This window comes from Neopsephotus bourkii, unplaced genomic scaffold (assembly GCF_033783945.1).
Source record: "Neopsephotus bourkii isolate Nb327-2 ecotype Australia unplaced genomic scaffold, CSIRO-AGI_Nbou_v1 NB_1792, whole genome shotgun sequence".
Lineage (NCBI taxonomy): Eukaryota > Metazoa > Chordata > Aves > Psittaciformes > Psittacidae > Neopsephotus > Neopsephotus bourkii.
The window spans coordinates 8,545,157-8,566,288 of NW_026902266.1; the positions used below are offsets into that span (position 1 = coordinate 8,545,157).

The window sequence follows — 21,132 nt, forward strand, 5'->3', positions numbered from 1 at the left end:
TGTCTTTTTTCCAGAGGAGACAAGTAATAGAAAACAACCTGTATGTGGAGTCTTGCTGGTTTTAGAGACCCAGGAAGAACAAAGCGAACATGAAGCATGTATTTAGTTTAAAATATAATAAGAACTGCTGGAAATCTAGAAAGAAATGGCCTTCCTTTAAGTATGCAAATTGGTCCTCAGACATCACGTCACAGTAATATTAGCCTTTAGGTCAGATGTAAATTGTTTTCCTAAACATTAAGCTTGTCCAAATGTAGAACTAATGTGATGTGACATCTCACTGAAAGTAGAATCAGTAGGGGTCTTCTCATCACTGAATACAAATTAAGCTCAACAAATGAGAATTATTGGGATTTTTTTGTTTGCTTCTTTCATTTTACTGTAATTATCCAAGAGCAGGCATAGTAATCTGACACTGGTTTAAGTAAACGTACTATTAGTGGGGGAGGAAAGAATAACTAGCAAGTTCTGCCAGTTAGGAGCTGGAGCAAAGAGGAAGAGAAGTGCAGCAGTTTGCATAATGTTGCAAGTGAGATCCTGAAATCAGTGGTTTGGATGACAGAGCATAGATTATAATCACCTCAGTGTGGTGGTTTTATCTGTGACAGCATGTGCTATATTAATGAATGGCCAAAAAGGTTTCTGAAAACGTTTATTCAAGAGTACAGTGATTATCAGGTAAGGTAAATATGATATAATTGTAATAATATTACTCCTGAGGGGAATCTAGGATACAGAATATATCAATATTTGCCATGTTGTCCAATTGTTATCATACTGACTTTATAATCTTGTTATAAGTTTGACACTGTGCGGTAATGCTGCATTGCAAAACTGTGTTTATCTCTAAAAAAACCCCAAAAAAGTCTTTCCCTGTTGAAATATTTGCTCTATGGCTTAAGAATTTGTCAAAGTCTTCTGTGTTCAACATTTGTGGCTATTTAGTCAGAGATTCACCATAATGTCCTTGGGCTTCCAGGTTAATCTACTAATTGACAATGAAGCGGAGAAGGATTACCTTTATGATGTGCTGCGGATGTACCACCAGTAAGATCTAACTTTATCTAAGTTTGTGTAGGATTTTACTAATGCTTTTTAAATGTGAAGAGTGAATATTCGAGATTTTAAGTGTCCTGCTATATGCTGTTAGATAAGTAGTTGAAGTAATGGCTTTTATCCTGTTTAATGAAGTCTTACATGTTTACAGCATAGCCTGCAGAGAGGGAAGGAGTATCTGTAATCAGCCATAGAGTTACTTTGGTGTATGACTTGGCAGTTTTGTAGAAGAATTTAGTGGTTCTTACCGGGGAGAAAAAAGGCACCTGGATGATAAAAACTGTTCTGAGGAAACAGGAAGAGAACATTAATCAAATTTGTTAATATTTCCAAGTAATGCTTATTTATTTGCAAAAGAGGCTTTCACTGAGTTTATTTTTCAAAGTTTTTTTCTAATTATTCAGCTAAGAATTTATTTGCAATTACTTTATCTGAAGGCTGAAAAAATTTAGTCTGGGAATCTCTTTGGCATGTTTAACAGCCCTGACTTATTACAACATAATGTGGCAAAAAAAAGGTAAGGTGATAGGCATATTACCACTCCTTTTACAGAACTGATTTAAACCACAGTTGCTTAGGACCTGTATCATTGCAAATGAGATCAGCTTCTGATCCATTGTTTTTCAAAGAAGATGAGAATGTATTTTCCACTCATCATAGACAAGTGGCTCTGATAGACATTGTTTCCATTCATATCTTAATAGCATCTCAGCTGACTGAAATGTAGATGTTTCCACCTGATGTTTGCACTGAGCTATAGTTATGGGTGTATTCAGCTGCATATCTGATTCAGTTTCACTCTGGTCTGTCTAATTGCTTCTCTATTCATAAAGCCTGTTTAGAAAGCCAGTTGATTCAGTAGCTCTTAATTATTTAAAATCTTCTTGCTGTTACAAAATTGACAATGCATATAGTAACTTCTCTTCAATTTCCAAAATTGCAATGAGTTAAGCAAAATTTCCAGTATCTCTGTGAACATATGCTGATAACGTGTCACTTTTTTGGAATACATTATAAAGTATTCCAGGGAAATTACGTGCAGTTGCTGTTGGAGTTAATGTTAATGTTTAATGTCTGCTTCACTGTGAATAGCATTTATAAGAGTATTTGGCCTTTAATCCCACGTAATATGCATTCCTGATCTGTATTTTCATTGCATATGCCTCAGAAATATTGTGTGTCAGGAAATGCAAATTATGAGAGAGGGAACAGCAAATAATATAGACTTAAGTTTAGCTGGATGGTGTGTAGGAATAGCTCCACTAAACCCTAGGGATATGTCCCTTCTACTCTTGCAACAGAATACATTTTCTAGACCCATAGCTATCTCAGTGCTGACAATATAAAGGAGATTACTTTGATAGCTTTCATAAAACAGATGCTCACAACCATTTAACTTCTGCTGATTCTTTCAAATTTTATTTAATTATTATTGGTTCATGGACCTTCAATTTTTATTTAAAAAAAAATAAAATTTAAGACTTAAACCAAGTCTGCTCAAGCTACTGAGTACTGTGATTTCTTTCCTGGATCGAAACAATTTGTTTGTCCCCTAAGTTCAAGAAAGGAAGGAGCTTGTGGCCTTGGCCTACTTAGAAGGATTCCTAACTAGGGAGGAAACAGAAGCCTAATAGGCAAATGTATCTGATCTGGGAAGTTGTTTCCAAATGGTTACATAAATCTTTTGGGGTCTCTGAGGATGAAATGAAAGGTGTTACCTGTAAAAATGATGTGCGTGACCTTAAAAGATAAAGGCAATATATAGGAGATATAAGTTATTTTGAAGCAGATAGTTTTTATTCCTCTTTGCTCACAAAAGATGTGCTTTCTCAAAGGCTGTTTTGCTTTGGTTAAATCAGTATCTATATGAATAACTTTTTTAGTAGGTTGAAGGGATATGCAAATATTGAAGCCACATATACAGCACATTATTAAACAATGCTTTGTGTTGGTATGTTGATTAGCTGTGCTCATTTTCTCACTGTGTTATTGTAGATCTATGAATCTCCCAGTACTTGTGGGGGATCTGAAACTTGTGATTAATGAACCAAGCAGATTGCCTCTATTTGATGCCATCCGCCCACTTATCCCATTAAAACACCAGGTGGAATATGATCAGCTTACACCCAAAAGATCACGGTAAGAGAATGCAGAACAAGCAGGAAATACTGAGTTTTCAGATACATTCTGAGTAAAATATTAGTCACCTTTGTAGAGATGGGCAGAATTATTTTACTTTTGATATATTTGTACAGTTCTGAGCTACCTGAAATCATTTACCAAGTAGTTTAATCTATTAAAAGCAGGACGTAAAACCCAGTGCTTTCCAACTGAAACAATCTTTTCTCATTTTCCCTGAATTTAATAATAATAAAAAAAACTTTACAGTTCTAACCCTCTAGAAGTAGCCAACTTCAACAGCTGCAGATGTCTTTTCTTATGAAAAATATTTGATGGCTTTAGCTCTCACACAGCCTTCCAAACTTCAGTCTGCTTGCCTTTTTTATACATAAATGTTATAAAAGAAAACTAATGCATAACTTTTATATAAAGCATTATTGCCACAAAGTTTTACACAGCTGAATAGTTGAATATCTTCCATTTTTGCAGAAAGCTAAAAGAGGTGAGATTGGATCGTTTGCATCCTGAAGGACTTGGAATCAGTGTGAGAGGTGGAGTGGAATTTAGCTGTGGCCTCTTCATCTCCCAGTTAGTTAAAGGAGGACAGGCAGACAATGTTGGACTTCAGGTAAGAAAATGACGTTCATACCTGCTGTGCTGCAAAAAGCCTTTTTCTACAATATCAGGGAAGCAGTCAGCAAGAATTGTTCTTTAATATCAAGAAATTGCTATTTCTAAGGTGCTCTTTATCTCTTGTAATAAAGTTCATAAAGTGTGTATGTCAATGTCACAGTAAATACCATTATACCAGTGGTGAATCAGGTTATTAAAACTTTATTTCCACTATTTTTAGTGATGGGTAGAGCTTTTTTCATTTGAATATGATAGTTGCTGAGGATAAAATGGCTTTCTGGAGTGTTTTTTTACTTCATGAGTTCCAATAGTTAAAGTAAACAGATGGGAAGAAAGATCTCTAGCTAGACTGTGGCAGAGTGTTTTAAGTTGCCAAAATCTGATTAAATATAGAACAGAGCATATGAATACTAAAGATGTTAATTCTTCATTGTACAGATATGATTTGTGTAATGAAATTTTTATTTGAACTGAATGTATAAGTTGTGGAGGGGTTTATTATGTAATGGAAGTATATAAAAGAAAGAATTTATTTTTAACCATTTCTGGTACCTTTTGTACTGCACAGAACTGTGGTTTCAATGATTAAATTTTAGATACATGAACTGTAGCAAGGTTGGTAAGAATAATGATATATAGAAACACATTTTTTATAAATCAGAAGTTACGCAATTTGCATTAATTTTGGGGTATTTTTTTCTCTGTTTTTTTAACGTGCCATTTCTTGTACATATGTCTTGGTGAAGAGAGAATTGAGCAGTTGCTGTGGCAAATGTCTGCATCTCTCTGTGTTTTCAAAGCTGATAAGGTGTATTAAAGGTCTGTGTTTCTAAGTAGAAAGGCTATTATTCCTTGCTGATTTTAATATGTTGAGCGCTCATAGTTTTTAGAAGTATCGATTTTTAAGGATTATATTTAATACCAGTCCAAAACATGTTAGAAGTTATTAGACAAAATGGCATGATTCACAGTAGTGTTTGATTAAACCAGTGTGTTTCATAGATATGCCTCAGTGTTACCCTACAACTCTCTTAGATGAAAAGAAAAAGAAATTCTCTGTCGACAAAGCAGTCAAAATTAGGGATCCATGTTTGTATAATTCATGCAGAGACCTTTTAAAATTTTCTGTGTCTGCATACATGCACGTGCCCTTTTGGGAATTCATACCTATATATCCCATTCAGAATCACCATGGAATTAGTCTAATCTTCTGGCAGCTTGCTCTGAACAGATGCATGACTGACTCCCTGGATGCTTTCAGAAACTCCTTCTTGGAACAAACCCATAAATTCAGAGAATACACCCCCACATACTCCGTATTTAGTTAGAATTGAGAGGGCGGCATAGGACACTGCAAACACTGTGCTGGATGTGTTGGTAGCCTACTTTTAAGCATGGGATTTGCTAGTGGGTAACTCCAGAAAAGGGTGTTGATGCACCTTCCCAGAGTTTGAACTATGAAAGCTTGTGTACCTTGTGGTGCTACATGGCACAGTGAGAATGGGAAGTGTAGGCAAGACAAAAGAGTTGTTCCTGGATTGTGATCAGCTCAGTAGAGAGATTCCAGCTGCATCTTTCCTCTGCTGCTAGAAAATTGATAAAAAGACCAAGATCAGTCACTTACAGTTCTTGAAAACATCTCCTGGAAAATAGTACAAGGCATTAATGATGCTGAGAAATAACGGACGTAATGCCCAGTGTCTTAAGTCATCAAGCTTCTCTGCTTGTTTCAGATTGGTTTGACATGTTGGATAGATAAGGAGTTATCCTCAGTTGTAAGGATGCCATTCTTTCTTTCTTTTATTTCAGTACACAGAAAGCCTTTCCTGGCTTTCTGGGACCGGGGTCATTGTACTACATGTGTAGTAGACAGTGAATTGGGTTGTAAAGGATCTTTGGGCTGGGTTGTACTGCAACTAAGAACTAACAAGTTTGGTGATGAAGTAGGGGCGGTAAGGGGGAAATATGCTTGAGACTGACTATGAATTTGTTAGAGTTAGGTTTTATGTATTAGGATGAGCAGATGGTGCTTTGCAGCTCATATAACTGTCTGACTTATGTTTTTTGATACGTGGTGTTAAAGCTCAGCCTAAAGTCCCTTCATAATAGATGGCACTAGGCACTTTCTGAAACCAAGTGAATAGCATGAGCTGACAGTCAGTCCATTGTTCTAAATTGCTGTCTCACAGTAATGCCAACTGCTTCTGAAATTTCATCCACCTGCTTTATTTAACTAAATCTCTACACATTTTTTACCCCAGAACCTCTGTCTGAGAAAAGTATAATGATCTTCTATTTGACTGTCAGTTTATGTCCTGCTGCTTAAAAAAAAAAAAAAAAAAAAAAAAAGGAAAATCTGATGCATTTTGTGCGATTTCTCCTTTAAGTAGTTTCCAAGTTAGATTAAAATGGCTGAATGGTCATGAAGCCTCACTGAGGCATTTGTAATTTTGACTCTTTTTTTCAATTGCAGGTTCTTTAAAAGGCAAGTATTTTGTCCTTTCATGAAGAAATGTTCTTTACCTCCCCTTCTCCACCTCCCTTTCTGATTCTTATGTCTATGGGGATTTTGTTGAATGACAAGAGATAGAGATTGGTATGAATGATGAAAGTGGAAGTATACAAAATGAGAAATTTGAAACAGTGATGTTATGCAAAAACCCTTCAGTTTCCTGGAAGCATTAAATATTATATTTCTTATGTTAAAAGTTACAAATAATAGGCTTTTACTTGAGTAAAGTTAGGCTTGCAGCTTTTCTTTTGGAAGTCTGTCATCTCCCTGTTTGATAGGGAAAGGGGAAACAGCTATATAACAAAGTAAGGTTCACTGTTTTAATCTGCTCAATCCTGCAGACTTTTATTTCTACTGCTTTTGAACCAGAAGATTGGTATACAGTGATACGAGTACAAAAGTAACAAAACGTATGAAAAAACCCCCTATGAATTACCTCAGTGTATGAATACTTTTTGTTTTGTTTTGTTTTGGGTTTTTTTGTTACAGGTCTGTATGTCCCATGTAGTTCAGCCTAGATTGTGGTATTTCTAAAGCACAGTCAATCATAGCCAGTAATACATATGTCATTAGGATGAGTGAATACTAGACTGTCTTTTCATGTCATTTCAGAAGCTCAGCAAAGAGAAGTATTAAAAATATCTATATGCAAAAAGCTCACTCCCACATGGGAGGAAAAATTAAAATATGCTCTTGGCTGCTTCTATAATTTTGTAACTGTGTGCCTCTTAGGGAGATGATACAGTACTAAAAGATACGACTCTCAATGAATGATGACATCCTCAGTGCAACGCTAGTTCTGCTGATACAGAGGCTATATGGAGACTCACAAACGGCATTGCAATTTGCAGTCCCAAAACTGGAATGCGTCTGGGTGTTAAGACATTGCAGTAAATAACAGTAAGTTAGGTTACCATTTTAAAAAGCTGGGTTTGTGAAAACCCAAGCTACAGGGTATTTTATAACCCCTATGATGCAAAAGATGTGAATAAAAGTGGGCATCTTGAGCTGAAGACAAACAAAAATCTCCACCACCACCAAATACGTAAGACCAACAGAAAAGTCCAGGTAGATCATAGAATCATAGAATAGCTAGGGTTGGAAAGGACCTTAAGATCATCAAGTTCCAACCCCCCTGCCATGGGCAGGGACACCTCGCTCTAAACCATATTACCCAAGGCCTCGTCCAACCTGGCCTTGAACACTGCCAGGGATGGAGCATTCACAACCTCCCTGGGCAACCTATTCCAGTGCCTCACCACCCTAACAGGAAAGAATTTCCTCCTTATATCCAATCTAAAGCAAATGAGGTCAAGACTGTACACTTCAGGCTATGTAGGTATACACAAACTTGTGGTATTTTTGCAAGTGAGTAATCCAGAGAGGTCGGAGATGGGAATGGGGAAAGCTTTTAAAACATTTTATTACTGATGAACTCAAGCTTCCTTTGAAAAGCAGTCATCACTTGCTTTCCTGCTGTTTCCTAGAATAACAAGCAGAATCCGAAATAGGCTGAGTCTTTAATCACAGTGACATAAGTCGGACTTACTTCCAAGGCATTTTGCTTCTTGGCAGTACAATTGCATTGCCAGTGCTAGTCCCAGTCCTTAAAACACGTTATTTGCAATGGGTTTCCCAAAGTGCTGAGGGCAACCGAACTGCTCTAGACTAGCTGGAAATATGGCGTTTCTATTTGCAGGGGAAGGAGGCCTGCAGTGACATGGTGGCCAGGCCTGTGGCGTGGATTGGTGGGGTGGATATGGTTTTGAATATTTGGAATAAGTTTAAATGAGCGCTTCCTCATAGTAAGAGCTGTCAGACATGTGACACTAAATCACTTTTCCTTGTCTGATTCTGCATTTTTATCACAGATTTTACACTCAAAAGCCATCAGTATTGACTTACTTCAGCTCTTATGAAGCATCATATTAAAAACTCTTACTGGCTTAAATGGAAACATTCTAGCTCTTAGGAGTGCTGCAAACTGCATGCGGGCCACTGCCCTGGGTGAGATTTTTGGGTGTCCAGCAGGTGGAGCAGCAGTCCTACCGGTTGGGGCTTTGGACCACAATCATCTTCAGCTTCTGCAAGTGTGTTCTGTCCTGCAGGACCAGTCATGTACTGCGTTCTCTTGCTTTGGTAGGCTTCCAGTGCTGTGTTGGGTCGGATAAAAATCTTTAAGTTCAGTGGGGAGGAAACTGTGCTGCATGAGCTATGCTGGTAGAACAGTGTTAAAGTTGGGCGCACTGTTGGAGAGCATACGGCACTTCCCAGACCAAGTAGAAAAGTGTGTGGAAAAGTGAAGGAAATAAATGGATTTATTTGGGGTTTGAGGTTTTTTTGTTGGTTGTTTGGGGTTTTTGTTTGCTTGCTTGTTTGGTTGGTTTTTCGCTGAACAGGTCACAGTAGGAGGATTTGATAATACTTACAGTAACCAAACAGAAGGTCATGATATGCCCAATGTCCTGACACCCAAGGTATGTGTTAATCTGTCTCTAAGACAGGGGCCATATTGAGGAATTTCTACTTCCACTCCCTCCTCTCACATAAACGTGGTGATGGAAATTTAGGCTTTTGGTGCTGAGCTGTGCAATGCCATAGAAGTCTCCAGCAGTGCCCATTTTTTACCCTTAAAACTGTTAACAAGGCACAAGGAAGTTAGTCCTCAGTGAGCTCTACTGTGACTTCTTCCCTTTTTTTCTCCCCTCAAACTGGTGTGAGGGAGAAAACACTGGATACACTGTGTCATTTAGTCTGTGTGGCAGTAGGTCACCTGCTCAGTCTAAGAATGGTGGTTATTACCATCTGTCCTTCCTGTGGCAGAAAAGTTGGAAAGTTTCTATGGGGGAGGATTGAAGCATTTGGCTCAAAAAGGGAAAAAAAAAATAAAATAAATTGAGTCACAGTTACCAAAGGTGGCACAGTCTTAACAAGCATGTTAGAGTTTAAGATATTATTGTAATGTTGTTGTGAATACTGCGGTGGAGTCTTTAATTCTGTAATCAGATAGTGGGTTTTTTTGCTCCACCTTAGTAGGGCCAAATGAAGCTTCTCATCATATTGTGTTCCTGCTGAGTCTTCTGTGCCTCCTGCATTATGGAAGAGCTAACCCTTCTGGTCTTCTGCAGCTGCAATTGAAAGTGTTTCACAACTGATCTTCGTACCAGTGGACGATGCACTAGCAGACACAAAGCAAACATATGAAAGGGAAGCTCCCCTCAGATCAAAACTAGCATAGCCAGAATCCTGTATTAAGTAACTTTCACCAAACACGTTATGGTGAACCTACCCCTTCCCCTAAACTCTTTTGCCAATGAAGATGTTTTAAAATCTTGATTTGTAGTATAAGGACCTTTTCAAAATTTAAGTTCCAAAGCACAGAGCCTCTCAACAAAGTAATTGTAGATACTCTTTGTTTTATTTTTTTTTAATGAGTGTGAGAATGCATTCCACCCAAATTTTTTTGTTTAGAAGTAGGTGCTTTGGCTTTGCTGACACTTCAAAACAGCTTGATGCAGATAGCAGCATGGAAAACTCAAGCCTAAACTGAACTGTGGCATCTTGGATCTAGTCTTCAAGTGGAACATGGAAGGTAGTCGTTAACTAGGGATAATACTGCCATGAAACCAGACATATTTGTGAGAAGACACACAAAGTTTCATTGATTAATAACAAATTCCTATTCTGTTGATGTGCATGAGAACTGTGAACTATCAGGATGACGTTTTGGCTGGACACTACCTGGAATTTACAAAGTATTTGGGACTCAACATCATCAAACTTTTGTATCAAAATGATTGTCAGATTACACCATTGTTTAAAAACCTTTTAATGTTAATTCACAGTTTATTTTTTTTTCTCCTCCCTTTCATCTTTTAGGTTGGAGATGAGATAGTTCGTATAAATGGATATTCCATTTCATCGTGCACACATGAAGAAGTCATAAATCTCATTCGTACAAAGAAAATAGTGTCCATAAAAGTAAGACGTAAGTAACAAAAAAAATCACCTGTATTACTGAAGGTTGCTGTTAATAGACAGCTGGTGATCTGTAGAAAGTGTTACGTAACAAAGTGTTTTTCTTTTTCAGATATTGGCATGATACCTGTCAAAAGGTAATGGTATTTGATTTGAAAACAGATTAGGTGATTCATTTTCACATTGCCTCTTCAGTACCCAAAGAACCTTTGTATTTATTTGTATATTTGAAAATGTGTGAATGGGCATCTCTGTAGCTGATTAAAATGTCATGTCCTTTGTGATAAACAGGCAGATTTTAAGACAGTTGCCTACTTAAATGAACCAAATTCTATTTTCTTATTATTCACGCATTTTACCTTGAAATTTCATTATCAGCGCACCTGTCTTAACAGAGCTCCACTGCTTCTCTGTGTAGAAAATATTTGAGGATTTCTTCAGAACTTAGAGGATTTTCAATTTGTTATCCTCTTCCAATTTATTTAAATATTAATGATGGCAGGTGTCTCTTTTCTTAGACATTTATATAAGCTATTCAGGTTGTTCAGATCATTTTCACAGTCTTTCTTAGAATTACCCAAAATTGTTTCACTTGAGGTGGTTTTCTCAATTTTACGTATGTCCAGCTTTACTAGCCTAAATAGCTGTATGCTTGTTTGTTCTATTTAAATAGCTGGAAAACAAACCAGTAGTTGTGGATGGTATCCAGAGGAATTTGAGAATTCTTCTGTGGCAAAATAAGAGGCCACATTTCAAAGTCGCTTCTTTAATACATGCACATTTATTTTGTCCTCAATCATTTAAATTACTTTTCCCTTCCAGTTCAGCAGATGAACCCCTTAAATGGCAATATGTGGACCAGTTTGTGTCAGACTCTGGGGTAAGAGATAAATATGTTATTAAGATGTCTTCTGGGAAATGTCTAATGGCTCTGAAACACTTTTTCCTCTGACCTTATCACAGAAGTTATTTTATGTATTTCTGTAATGCAATATCTTGTTACAAATGTTGTGGGAGAAACATTTGTTGTGATGTGAAATGATTCTAAGCATCATCAAGTAAGGAAAGGGCAGGATGCAAATAAGGTATCTTTTACTCATCAATTGGTGCTTTATTTTGGTTTGGCTTATTAACTTATCAGGCTACAGTTCTTCTGTATAAATCTTTAACAGATTGTTTGGCTTATCTTAGCTGTATTAGTGGAGGAATGGCAGGTATGAATGCAAGTGACTTCTATGGGTTGCAGAAGTGAAAATGGAGACCACAATTACCATTCTTTAGCTTTCAGGAAGAAATTGTTAATAGCACTATCATGTATTTTTCCAACTCTTTTGTCAGGGAACATCTAAATTACTATTTTGCTGTATCAGTTTCCTTTAATTTTCCTTTACCCTTTTCTGAAGACAAAGTTTGACTAAACATTCTTATCCAAATAGAAAGATAAGTTCAGTCTTTCACCTTAGCCATGCAGCTCCACTGAAATGACTGTACTTGTCGTTCTTCTCCAAGGGATCCTTTGAAGAATCTTATCTTGATGTTGGCAGGGTTTGATCCTGGCTTATTGAAATTCTGGAGTAGTCTTGATACAAGTTGCGCATGAGTAATATCTGCTCCACTTTTTAACCCCCTATAGGAAGGAAAGGGCAGTGTTGCTGGTCTTGCTTCTTCTGGAGGGAGAGACAATAAAGAGAAGAAAGTCTTCATTAGCTTGATTGGTACAAAAGGCATGGGATGCAGGTGGGTACATGTTATTTAATGTAATTTACGTCTTATTTAATGTCGTTGGCTTGTTAAGTGAGACATCCAAGGCAGTTACTTCCATCCTTCACTAATATCATATCAAGAAAATGAACATCCACACTGGATCAGGAAGGCAAACTGGAAAAGGAGGGTATCTGCGGCACACCTTTGTCTAATAATATGTAATCATAAATGCCTGTATTGCAAGTTCTGACTTAAAACCAAAAAAATCTTTTAAAAGTAAGAGCAGGCTGGAAGTGAGATAATACATGTTGTCATGGAATTGGAACTTTTAAATGCTTTTACGTTTCAAAATACTTTCAAATGCTACTCTGTGATACAGCAAGATCCAGCACTGTCCACTGTCAGGTTCACTCCCTGAACTTAAGACTGCTTTCTGTGACTGAAAAACCATTCACTGCTATATCCAGTTCCTAAAAGTAATGTTAAATTTGCTAGATTTTTAGAAATATGAGCAGATGCTTCTTAGAGTCATGTCCTTGCAGCTAGTTATGGAGGTTTTTGGGGTATGAAGGTATGGTAGGGTTTCTCCAATATTTAGATGGATGTAATTGACATTGTCAAGATTGAAATGCACAGCACATTTTCTAAAGCATAAGTTTTCTTTTATATTATTTGGAAGATGTAAAGGTTTTAAAAAATTATTTACAAACCATGGAGGGGTGATTCCATCACCTGCTGGATATATTATCTACAAAAATCACTGCTGTCTTTAGGCCCAACTAAGACTGTAGCTTAAAGTTTCCAGGCTAGGTGTTGGCCTCTAGTTGAAGCATACTTATTGTTTCTAATAAATAATCCTGAAAAATACCATTCAATTATATGTAGAGTATACTGCAGTTCAGTGAGTAAATGTGCAAGCAATTAATATTCATTATGTTACATGTTTGCTTTCAAATGTCATTAGTTTCCCAGTCCCTTAGAACATATAGGTCAGTATATTGTGCTAGTTTCAACGTCTAAAGCAAAACCTAGGAGCTTGAATGTTTTTCTTTTCAATTTTCTTTCAGGCTGTTTTTTTTTTTCTGAATTTTGTTGTTTATTTCAGAATAGGATAATAACACAAACATATTCTTTAACTGGAAAGTGCTGTTTAATATTTTCATCAACGACCTGGATGAGGGAACTGAGTGTACCCTCAGCAAGTTTGCTGATGATACTAAACTGGGAGGAGTGGCAGACACACCAGAAGGCTGTGCTGCCATCCAGCGAGACCTGGATAGGCTGGAGAGTTGGGTGGGAAGAAACTTGATGAAATTCAACAAGGGCAAGTGTAGAGTCTTGCATCTGGGGAATGACAACCCCATGTACCAGTACAGGCTGGGGGTTGACCTGCTGGAAAGTAGTGAAGGGGAAAGGGACCTGGGGGTCCTGGTGGACAGGAGGATGACCATGAGCCAGCAATGTGCCTTTGTGGCCAAGAAGGCCAATGGCATCCTAGGGTGTATTAGAAAGGGTGTGGTTAGTAGGTCAAGAGAGGTTCTACTCCCCCTCTATTCTGCCTTGGTGAGGCCGCAGCTGGAATATTGTGTCCAGTTCTGGGCCCCTCAGTTCAAGAAGGACAGGGAATTGCTTGAAAGAGTCCAGCACAGAGCCACAAAGATGATTAAGGGAGTGGAACATCTCCCTTATGAGGAGAGGCTGAGGGAGCTGGATCTCTTTAGCTTGGAGGAGAGGAGACTGAGGGGTGACCTCATCTATGTTTACAAATATGTAAAGGGTGAGTGTCAGGATGATGGAGCTAGATTTTTTTCAGTGATGTCCAGTGATAGGACAAGGGACAATAGGTGTAAACTGGAGCATAGGAGGTTCCATGTGAACATCAGGAAAAACTTCTTTACTGTGAGAGTGACAGAGCACTGGAACAGGTTGCCCAGGGGGGTTGTGGAGTCTCCTACGTTGGAGATATTCAAGGCCCACCTGGACAAGTTCCTGTGTGATGTACTCTAGGTTATCCTGTTCTTGCGGGGGGGGTTGGACTAGGTGATGTTTTGAGGTCCCTTCCAACCCTTGGGATTCTGTGATTCTGTGAAACAAATTGTGAAAGAAAAAAAAAAGCCAACCTTGACTTCTCACTGTTATACACTATTACTGTATAAATATTATCCTATAAATGCTTGGTTTTTTTTCTATTATATCAGTATTTCCAGTGGCCCAACACAAAAACCAGGCATTTTTATCAGCAATGTTAAGCCGGGTTCTCTTTCAGCAGAAGTGGGCTTAGAGGTGAGTATGCCACATTCCAAGGTAAGTACAAGGAAATCTCCTTTGGTATTTAGTACTTCAGGGATTCTGGACCACTGTAAAGTCACTAGCTGTGGGGTTTTTTCCCATTGGAAAGAAATAACTTGTGGTTACGTTTCAAATGAAGTGAGTTTCCAAATGTTTAAGAACATTAGAGTGCTCTCCTGACTTGGAACAATAGCCAGTCAAGCACAGTATTTGGCCTCAAACAGTGGCAATAAGAAATGCTAATATAGAAGGATGTGCAAGCTTGTCTGTTTCTGGTCTGTTCTCCTTGTACTCTGTAGTACCTATAATTATTGTATTTAGAATGTTAGAAACTGTATCTCCTGTTTTCATCTAATGTATGTACTGATTCAACATCTGTACTAAAATTTCAATTATCTCCTTTAGGTTGGTGATCAGATTGTTGAGGTAAATGGAGTGGACTTTTCTAATGTGGATCATAAAGAGGTAAGATCAAGTCTTCCTAGTTCCCTCAACTCATAGCTGTCAACTTATTAAGCATCTGTCTGGTTTTACTGGCTGCAAAAAATACGTTTGATACTGGGCTACTTAACCAAAGAGGTTGTATATGGAACATGCGTATTTGGAGATTTGAATAACTACCACCCTGTTGTGTTCAAGTAGGTCTTCTAAAAATTCCAGCCTAGGCAGCCAGCATCTTTCATCATATATATCTGTACATATAAATATATGTATATGTAAATATAGGTAGGCCTTTTATGACTTAATTTAGACTTGTTTGTTTTAATTTGCAGGCTGTCAGAGTGCTCAAAAGTAGTCGTACTTTGACTATCTCTGTGGTAGCAGGCGCTGTAAGTAGTATATTTATAGAAGCAGAACGTTTGTGAAATTTGATATGTGGGCAAATAAATGTTAAAAACTAATAGATAAGAAAAAGCAATATTTCTTTATAATGTCTGTATCGCTAAATTCTGTCAACCAAGGCAGTGTAGAGTGGCTTTTGATTACTTTACTGGTAACTGTCCACAAGATTCTCAGTAAGCAGTGTAAAACAGTTTCATGACTGTGGGTCAGTGCAAAACCATTCCCTTCACAAGGAATGGAAATTAACCTTACTTTTCTAACAGATAGCTGCCTCTGCTGAAACAAGAAAGGTGAACTGGATTGGAGTAAATTAATCTGTTGGCCTGAATAGCTGATGTTTTAGTCTTATTCCACATTAATTCCTTGTGTAAATGTTTATCTGATTTGTAGTGTATCAACACATTAAAAATTGTTCAGTTAGTCCTTTTCCACTATTCTCTACAACAGAACTATATGCCTTTAGGGCCTAATCTAAATAGCTGAAATAAATTAAATAAACTGAAATAAATTAAATAAGCTGAAATAAATTAAATCTTCCCACTGACTTGTGTGACTTTGAATGTTATAATGTTTTTACTGCTTTAATCCTTCTTAGAGGAAAATGTATAGTTATATACAAGAGGATACTGAAGTTCCATAGACTAACTGAAGATGGTGTTTTCTAATTTACTTGCAATTGAATTAAATAGGAAAAACAAGGTTAAGAAATCACCTAAGCTACTTCTAAGTGCTCATGTGTACTGTGCAGCTATATTAAGGAAATTGTGGTTACTCTAAGAGTAACAAAAGATGCAGTTGTCTAAAGGTATCGTCAATTGTTATTTAAACAAATGCTCCAGACTAGTTGATTCAGCTTCTGGAATTCAACATCCTAAGGACTTGATTTCCACTCCCAGATACATTACTAGCTGTTAGAAAAAATAAGGTTTATGCAGGCATGTACCACTGTGGTTGCATCCTTAAAATGAGTAATCTTTTGCTCTACCCTACTTCACCTTGCTTGTCTCTCCTCAGTATACGTCTTAGTACTGGAGAAGAGTTTGCCAAAGGAAACAGCTGCTCTACTCCTCTTTTTTGGTCAGCAAAGACTCTGGTGCAAAGGCATTCTTCCCTGCCTTTTTTTGTTCGAGCTGTCTACTTTGAGCCTTAGAGACATAAAAAGTTCTGCCTTCCTAATTAACATGGGATTTTAATTTTGGTAGTGAAAATGAGATGGATGCTATCAAAGTGTTCCACACATAGCACCATGGAAATATCTTTCTTGAACAGAAAATATTGCTGGTGTCTTAATTGTAAAGCAAACAAAACGGGAACAAAACCTGAAGCACTACGTAACATTTTGGCAATGTACATTCCCTGTATTTGAGTTCTCTGAATGACAGTACATTTCCACAGCCGCTAGGCACAAGAGCATTAAAATGCAGTAACTGTATAGTTGTCTTCCTCACTGGGATTCATGCAGTGTGCTGATCTCTAGTACTGCATTGTTCAGTTAGGTTTCAGGAAAGTATGATGTGGAGTGTTTTCTGGGTGACACACTAAGCATGTCTTTGGCATAGACACACTGTTGCCACTGACTTTCATAGTTACATACCTCTTCTGAGGTGTTTAGCACCTTGTATCTTTGAGACTGAAACTGAAGTAGCTCTTTGGAATGAAGTGGTCAGATCTGCCAGGGTCTTTCAGAAAGCATTCCTCGGGAAAAAGTGGTATGAGGAAAGAGCAGATGTGTTAGTATGTAAACACTTTGGAATAATTTCTTAGAAGAACTACATTCATGAGACCTTTTTACCACTGATTTGGGTGGCGACTCTGATTGCAGGGGAAGGAGCTGTTCATGACTGAAGAAGAAAGGCAGAGGGAAGCACGTCTTCGTGAGCAAGAACGCCAGGAGTTAATGCACCAGAAGCGACTTGCGCTGGAGACTAACAAAATCATCAAAGAGCAGCAAGAGAAAGAGAGATTGTAAGAATGCTCTATAGGACAGTCTGAAAATTTTACCTTGAATTGGGAAAGGACATGTAAGACAGGAGCAACTGTGAGAAGATTCCCAGCTTATATCAACTTAATTTTGCTTTTGTGGAGTCTGTTCATAAATCCTTATTCTGTGATGCTCTTGATGTTCCGGGTTTTCAGAGTTGATATCATGCAAAGGCACGTTGAGTAGAAGGCTCACTTTGTTCCCCTATGATTCAGTGTGATATTAATTATTTTCATGATGCTATTCGTTACAAATTTTAGCCTCTTAAAATAATATACTATGGAACTGTCTCAGAAGTAGACAGGATCTTAAAGAGTTAAATAGGTAATATGGCCTTGTTATCCAGATGGTAATTAATGTCCTCAGAGTTCCTATGAAAGTATATTGAATCCTTGGTATCCTAAAGACAACTTTTAAAAAGGAGCATTTCTCCTCAATGCATGTGTGCTTGCCATCTGTATCTTTTACTAACTATATGCTGAAGCAATTTGCGCAAACTCTTACTCAGAAAATAATATTTTTATCATGGTGTCCTAATTCCTCTTATATAGAAGAAAACTGGAGATCTCCCAGAAGGCTGCAGAGGAAGAGGAGAGATATCGCAGAGAAATAGAACAGTAAGTAAATACCTCGCATAAGCATTATGCAGCCTGAAAAAGGGTCCTTGCATATTACATCTGCTGAAAACATTCTTCATGCTCATTTATAATAGTAACACTGTGTGATATTTCCATTTAGCTAAATGGAGGGTCCAATGTGTGAATAAGTACACCACAGTTACAGAACAGGAAACTGATCTGAAAATCAGCACCTGGGAAACATGAGGGTTATCATAATAATAAATTCAATATGAAATTGAAGTTGGCTCCTTATTTTTCAAATGCTATAAATGTATAGAGAAACTTAAGGAAGTTCCGTGTCAGAAATTTTTTACTCTGTTGTCACTGAATTACTACATTTAATTTTAAGAGAAAAAAAAAGAGAAATTAATACTTCAAGGGAATGAATCAGGGAAGAAACAGAGAAGAATGAGTAAAGAGTTAAAAACATGCATATACTCAGGGGTTTCATGACATATCTACTTAGCTTATATAAAAAAAAAATCAGCAAAATACAGGTAGTTTGTTCATGACATGTAAAAGTGTTCACAGCACTGAATAGCCTTTTCAGTTCATCAGGCAGTTCTGAAAATAAAAGTTTTGTAGATTTAGTCTAGAAAAAGGACTATATGATAATTGTCTTGAATAAAAATTTCAGTCATAAATTTTAAGTAGGGTTAAGTTCTCTAAGGAGAAAATTGATTAAATTAAAACTGTGGCACCAAAAGTAAGAAGTTCTGTAACCTGTTTTATTCAGGAAATTTGATTTTCATTATCACAGTCCACACTGGTTTTAAAATTTCTGTGATTCTAGGTAGTAGACATATTCAAAGATTGTATCATAACAAAGGCACTTCTATAAATGTAACTTAAGCATTGTTTTACATTTGGAACTTTAACCAATATAACACATTGTTCCCTTCTAAATGATGTTGGGAAATTGCATGAAAGGTAATGTGAAGTTGCACAATATCAGTTTTGAAGAAGCCTTTTAGATCCAAGATTTACCCTGAAGTATTCAGCTTTGCACTTTGACATCTTAAACAGCTTTTACTTCATATTCATTCACTTCAGTCCCTTTTCATGCACTTGTATTAGCTAAAATTATCTGATAGAAAACGTGGAGGAATTTCTCAATCTTTGAGGTGCAAGAAGAAGCATATTCCCCAGCCGTGACAACTGAAGTATCTTCTGGCAGTCCTGTTATAGGCTCTACTGCAGCACATGGATGAGTTCTTAAACATTTTCTAATTCCTGGGGAATAGATAACCTGTTCCTTGTTGTGGTCTACTGTAGAAATCCCTGCAATAGCCATGGAAAACTGCTATAAAAGCAGACTACCAGAGGTGAAGAATGATTTTATTCTCTCACCCCAGGCTGCCTGTCATAATAACTATTTAGTATCTGCAGTATCCTTCTGAACTAAGTGCATCTTTGCTCACTCAGGGTTGCTCATTTTAAGGGCTAGCATGTCTGTATACTTCCTTGTATAATTTCCAACTGTTGCTCAGGCAATTGTTAAGCTATTCCATATTCTAATCCGAACTGTTAAGTCAATGTCAGTCTCCTTGGTGTAGAGGAGGGAAGATGGTTGTATAGGAACTTGGATTCATTCTAAAGCTTAGATTTAATAAGCAATTGCAAACAGGCAGTTTTGCTAGAATACAGTGCTTTTCTGTATTAACAGTTTTTGAGGATGACCCTTTGCTCCATTTTTTAAATCCTTTTTGCAGAAATTCCTTGTATAAATTCACTGTGCTATTTATTAATATCCTGCATGCATGGGGGGGGGGGGGGGAGGCGGGGAGGAATGAAATGTGCCTAAATGGTTCTGAATTCTGTGTACCTCTAATTCATTGTAGTCCCTTTGGTTTTTAATTAAAATGAAATGTAAAACATTCTGTCCAGTGTTCCCTGCTGTTGACTATGCCTCCAAATTTAAATACTGACCTGAGATTTGCCCACATGTGGATATTTCTTAATTTTACTGTAGCTAAATTAGAGATACCAAAGATAATCCAAGTATAAATAGCATCATTTAGATCTAAGACCTGGTAAATTTCGGCACTGTATATCAGTTTACCAGTTCAAGATGGGCTACAGCTAAGAATAGGTCTTGAATCACTTAAAGGCACCATATATGGAGCTACAAGCTATTAGGTTATATGGCACTTCTTTTGTAAATTACTTGAGGTTTGTTGTTCTGTCACTTAATATTTTAGTTAAAACTGTTTTTCTAATAGATAATTCCCAGTTCTGAAAATTAAAAATTAGCAGGTGAGAGATGGATTTCTGGTTTCAGTTAAGGTTGACAGTATTGTAGTGTACCACTCTGGGCTTATGTCTGTGCAGTTCTTTTATATAGATGGCCTTAGAAGTCTCAATATTAAATAAGAATACTCAATTACATTGAATTTTACAAATTATCTTAATAGCTTAGTAAATGAAAGTTTGATTGAAGGAATTTAGTTTGAGGGAAGGGGCATTTTATTATGCTTTTTATTAAATAGAAAAATGCCAAACATACTGAACAGTAAATAATTTTGATTAATGTATATTGATGCTGCTGGTTTTATACTCAGAATTCCTAGCTGACTTTTTTGGTTTTTTGGTTTTTTTTTTGTTTTTTTTGTTTGGTTTTTGTTTTGTTTTGTTTTGTTTTTTAATTTTTCTTCTAGGATAACAGCAGAGGAAGAAAAATTTAAAAAGGAGTGGGAAGAAGACTGGGGTACTAAAGAACCTCCGAAATCCTTAAAAACTGTAACTGCAGAAGTGCACCCTGCCCCTCGTTCCAAACACAAAAGTAAGACATTGATTTCAATCTCCTTCCTAGGGAAAGTATTTGTCAGATGCATCACTGAGCTGTATGGAATATATCACCAGTTTGTATCCAAGCCAAGCTAGCTATGACTTGCTTATTTTCAGAAGGCTGAAAGCATATGATAGATTAAATAGCTCTTACTTAACAGGTACCTAACTCGTAAAAGCTATTTTCACTCAAACAGTCATCCTTTTTGACAATCAGCAGCAGCAGAAAAAAAGAAAAAAAAAATAAAGCTCACTAAGAAATTGGCTGAAGTATCAACCTCATGGCTTGGGGTTTGGTGCATTCCTTTCTATGTTGTTTCTGTTCAGTGTTTGGCCTGTCAGCCTTTTCAGAGAGCAGTTCTTGCATCAGTAGACTTGTGCTGATTTCCACTACATGCCCAAATGGAAGCAGTGCTGCATTTTTAAATGATGTATGATCGTGTTTATGTCCATGTGGATAGGCTGATACGTAAATGTGAAGTTATACATATGAGTCCTTTCATCTCAGTGAAGAAAATTTTCTTTATAGCAATAAGTAAATTTTTAGAATTTATGGGCATCTTATTACTGGATTTTATTACTTTTCAAAATGAAGATAAGGAGACAAG

The 21,132-nt window shown here is 37.0% G+C and overlaps 1 protein-coding gene across 3 annotated transcripts in view; it reads left to right on the plus strand.

Moving 5' to 3' along the window:
• Positions 1-21,132, plus strand: part of USH1C (USH1 protein network component harmonin) — a 49,706-nt gene that overhangs the window by 3,111 nt on the left and 25,463 nt on the right. For all 3 annotated transcript variants that reach the window (XM_061342515.1, XM_061342516.1, XM_061342517.1), the window contains exons 2-14: positions 980-1,047; positions 3,052-3,195; positions 3,667-3,805; positions 10,202-10,310; positions 10,413-10,437; positions 11,123-11,180; positions 11,934-12,037; positions 14,203-14,287; positions 14,699-14,758; positions 15,067-15,123; positions 16,959-17,101; positions 17,669-17,734; positions 20,395-20,519. In XM_061342515.1, coding sequence (XP_061198499.1) covers positions 980-1,047; positions 3,052-3,195; positions 3,667-3,805; positions 10,202-10,310; positions 10,413-10,437; positions 11,123-11,180; positions 11,934-12,037; positions 14,203-14,287; positions 14,699-14,758; positions 15,067-15,123; positions 16,959-17,101; positions 17,669-17,734; positions 20,395-20,519 — 1,183 coding nt within the window. The remainder of the gene's footprint in view (positions 1-979; positions 1,048-3,051; positions 3,196-3,666; positions 3,806-10,201; positions 10,311-10,412; positions 10,438-11,122; positions 11,181-11,933; positions 12,038-14,202; positions 14,288-14,698; positions 14,759-15,066; positions 15,124-16,958; positions 17,102-17,668; positions 17,735-20,394; positions 20,520-21,132) is intronic.